The sequence below is a fragment of the Pygoscelis adeliae genome, unplaced genomic scaffold (assembly GCF_000699105.1).
Source record: "Pygoscelis adeliae isolate BGI_AS28 unplaced genomic scaffold, ASM69910v1 Scaffold239, whole genome shotgun sequence".
Taxonomy (NCBI): Eukaryota; Metazoa; Chordata; class Aves; order Sphenisciformes; family Spheniscidae; genus Pygoscelis; species Pygoscelis adeliae.
The window spans coordinates 206,484-209,604 of NW_008825537.1; the positions used below are offsets into that span (position 1 = coordinate 206,484).

Below are 3,121 nucleotides of genomic sequence, written 5' to 3' on the forward strand. Positions count from 1 at the left end.
GCCACCTGCTTGTATGAGGCTAGCAAAGAAGCTGCCCGGTCCCTGTGGTCTCCCTGAATAGCCCCAGTCCTGCACCTCAGCCACAGGGAGGCTGGCAGTGACAAACACTTACCTTTGCGGAGCGGGAGTCCAAGGAGGCTGAGCAGCTGGTCTCTGGGGCAGAGCGGGGGTCTCGGCGGCAGCAGCATGTGTGTCTGTGTCTGCATAGCAAATGTAATTCAACACATCCCCACCTGGGTCTATAATAAGTTTCCTCTCTGGTCACTCCCGACTTCGTTAAATGAATGTCGGAGACTGGGAGAGGGAAGAGAATATTGAAAATCGGCTCTTTGCGGTCAGCAGCATTGATTCATTTAACTATGTAGGGAGGGGCCTTGGGGGTGAGGTGACCCCCCATGGCACCAGGACACTGCCAGCATCTTTCCGGGAGGAGTGTGTTTTCTTAGGGCTGTTCAGGGACTCGGGCCCTACCTGGGGAAGGTGGGGCGGTCTGTGCTGAGGGTAGTCGGTCCCAAGCCGCCTGATGCCTTTTCTCTCCATTCTTCCCACCTTCTAGGCTGAAATCGTCAAGAGGCTAAATGGGATTTGTGCGCAGGTTCTGCCCTACCTTTCACAAGAGGTGAGTCACCCAGCTTGGCCTCAGCTCTGGCTCAGGGGCGCGTTGGTAGGGGGGAGCGGAGGCCCCTGTCCCACTGCGGGGCAGCGAGGCGCCACGGCCTTCCCACATGGGCAGCTCCTCGCACCTGGTCTGGGAAACCTTGTCACTTGCTCTCAGCCCCTGTGCGGGGACAAGCCCTTCAAGTTTGGCCTGGAGGCCTTTGAGCACCCCCCCCCCCAGGTGCTGTGCGGTGGCTAATGTGCCTGTCCATGCCCTTTCTTGGCGGCTGTGGACAAAGATGGGCTCTATTCTCTCCTGCCCATGATTCCTGAGTCATTGGCCACTTCTGCATGGGCAGTGGGAGCTTTGGGCAGCTAATTGGGGGAGGGGGATGTTTAAAAAGAATACCTCCATATGGCTTCTCCTTAAGTTCTGGTTCCTCTGTTTCATTAATTAATGCAGCTGATAGGCTCCTCCCACTCCCCTGAGAAATTAATTGGGAGGGCTTGGGAGTTCCTGCCTGAGGCAGGAGGAGGGTGAAGCACCTCTAGTGCCATATCTGTCCATCTCCCCACACAACCCCACAGAGGCTAAACTCCATGGCTGTTCTCGTGGTTGTTTTCTTGGACAGGACTAGCTGTGGGATGGAGGCTGTGTTTCTCGGTCTGGGTTAACTGTGGGGTTGAGGGACAGACTGTGTTTTTTTTCTCACCCACCTGTTCTCGGGGAAGACAAAGTGGCTTGCTGATCAGATCAGAGCTGCCTAATAACTAAGCCATGACTAAACCTTTTGCATCTTAATGCAATGCCTTCCCCCTCCCCAACCCTGTCCTGCTGCCAAGATGGAAAGAAAAATCCACTTGCTGGAGTGCAGTGGACAGGCCTGGTGTTTGGAGACCTTGTGCTCTCAGAGGAGCAAGTACAGTTGTCTTTTTATTTTTTAAAGTACGTGATACAGCTGTTTTCCCTGCCTGTGTTTGGAGCAGCCGTGCCGGGCTCTTTCACAGCAGCATCTTCCAGCTGCTGCAGGTGGGACCCGGGATGTGTCCCAAGGAGTGGGGAGCTTCCCAAGAGCTTCTGATTTTAGGGCTTGTTTTGTTTGTTGGGGGTCTTGTTTTGTGTCAGGTCTGGGTAGGTGAGAGGCACTGCCCACCTTAGAGTCCTTCTGGCCAAGGATTGCTGAGCCTGTGCAGAGCAGGACAAGGATGGGAGTAAGAGGGGACCTGCTTAACCCTGTGGTGAGGAACAGCAATGAGACAAGCGTGCCTCCTTCCCTGCTCCTCACTACTGTTGGGCCTCAGTGGTGTAAGGTCCATGTCACAAGAGTGCATGCAGGTGTCTCCAGCTGTGGGGTTAACCAGCCTGCCTCTGTGCCCTGACATCTCGGTGCTAGCAGCTGAGATAATGTACATGTGTGTGTCAGATCCAGCAGGGCTGGGTCCCTGGTCTCCTTCCCTGTGATGACCAGAAATGACCCTGAATTCCTCTGTTCTCTCCACACCAGCATCAGCAGCAAGTCCTGGGAGCCATTGAACGAGCCAAGCAGGTTACGGCGCCAGAACTGAACTCCATCATCCGTGTACGTGATGCATATTTAGTTTGGGTTTGGAGGGATGTGAATCTGTGCCTTTGGCCTTCGAGACAGAGCTGGGCAGGGGAGTCATGACCTGGGGATGTGCCCTGCATGCTGGGAGCAGGCTGCTCCACGTGCAGTGCTGCAGCCCTGCTGGAATGAGGCTGTGAGTGCTGGGCTGGCCCTGCTGGCATGGGCCTAATTTTGTCCAGACTTGTTCTGACGTGGGCATGGGTTTGCAGGGGAGCACGGATTCCTGCTCCGTCCCAGCAGGGTGCAAGGAGAGGAGCCTTGGTTTTGAGCAGGAACCGCAGCAGCTCCTTGACATGAAAACATCCTCTGTTCTTGGTCAAGGTCGGGAGGGCTTTAACTGTATCCTTGGAGCATGCCAGAGTCTGAGGCTAGATGTCCTGTGGGCTAGGGACTGTGTGTCATGCTGGGGACACGCTGTTGAGTCTTCTCTTGAGGCTGTCACAGCCCAAGGACTCCAGAATCTTTTTTCTTTTTTTTTCTTTTTTTTTTTTTCCTTCCCCTGAGGGAACAGTGCTCTCCGGGACCCTGAGGTCCCTGGTTTAAGCTTGGCTGCTGGCAGAGTCTGTCTGGGCAGCCCAGGCCCTTGGGTTGGGGTCCAAGTGCACTCAAAATGACAATATCCCTCTCTTGTCTTCCTGTCTGTCCATCATTCTCTACAGCAGCAGCTTCAAGCTCACCAGCTGTCGCAGCTCCAAGCCCTTGCTCTGCCTCTGACTCCGCTCCCCGTGGGCCTCCAGCCCCCGTCCCTCCCTGCTGTCAGCGCTGGCACTGGGCTCCTCTCTCTCTCGGCCTTGGGCTCCCAGGCTCACCTCTCCAAGGAGGACAAGAATGGCCATGACGGGGATGCCCACCAAGAGGATGATGGGGAGAAATCGGATTAGAGTGAATGGGGGGCTGGGGGGAGGGGGCTGTTTGGG

At 55.7% G+C, this 3,121-nt stretch overlaps 1 protein-coding gene across 1 annotated transcript in view; it reads left to right on the forward strand.

Moving 5' to 3' along the window:
- AES (amino-terminal enhancer of split) overlaps positions 1-3,093 on the forward strand; it is a 15,804-nt gene extending 12,711 nt beyond the window's left edge. Inside the window, exons 5-7 of the mRNA XM_009331840.1 lie at positions 557-619; positions 2,103-2,177; positions 2,864-3,093. Coding sequence (XP_009330115.1) covers positions 557-619; positions 2,103-2,177; positions 2,864-3,085 — 360 coding nt within the window. The 3' untranslated portion in view covers positions 3,086-3,093. The remainder of the gene's footprint in view (positions 1-556; positions 620-2,102; positions 2,178-2,863) is intronic.
- The last annotated feature ends 28 nt before the right edge of the window (positions 3,094-3,121 follow it).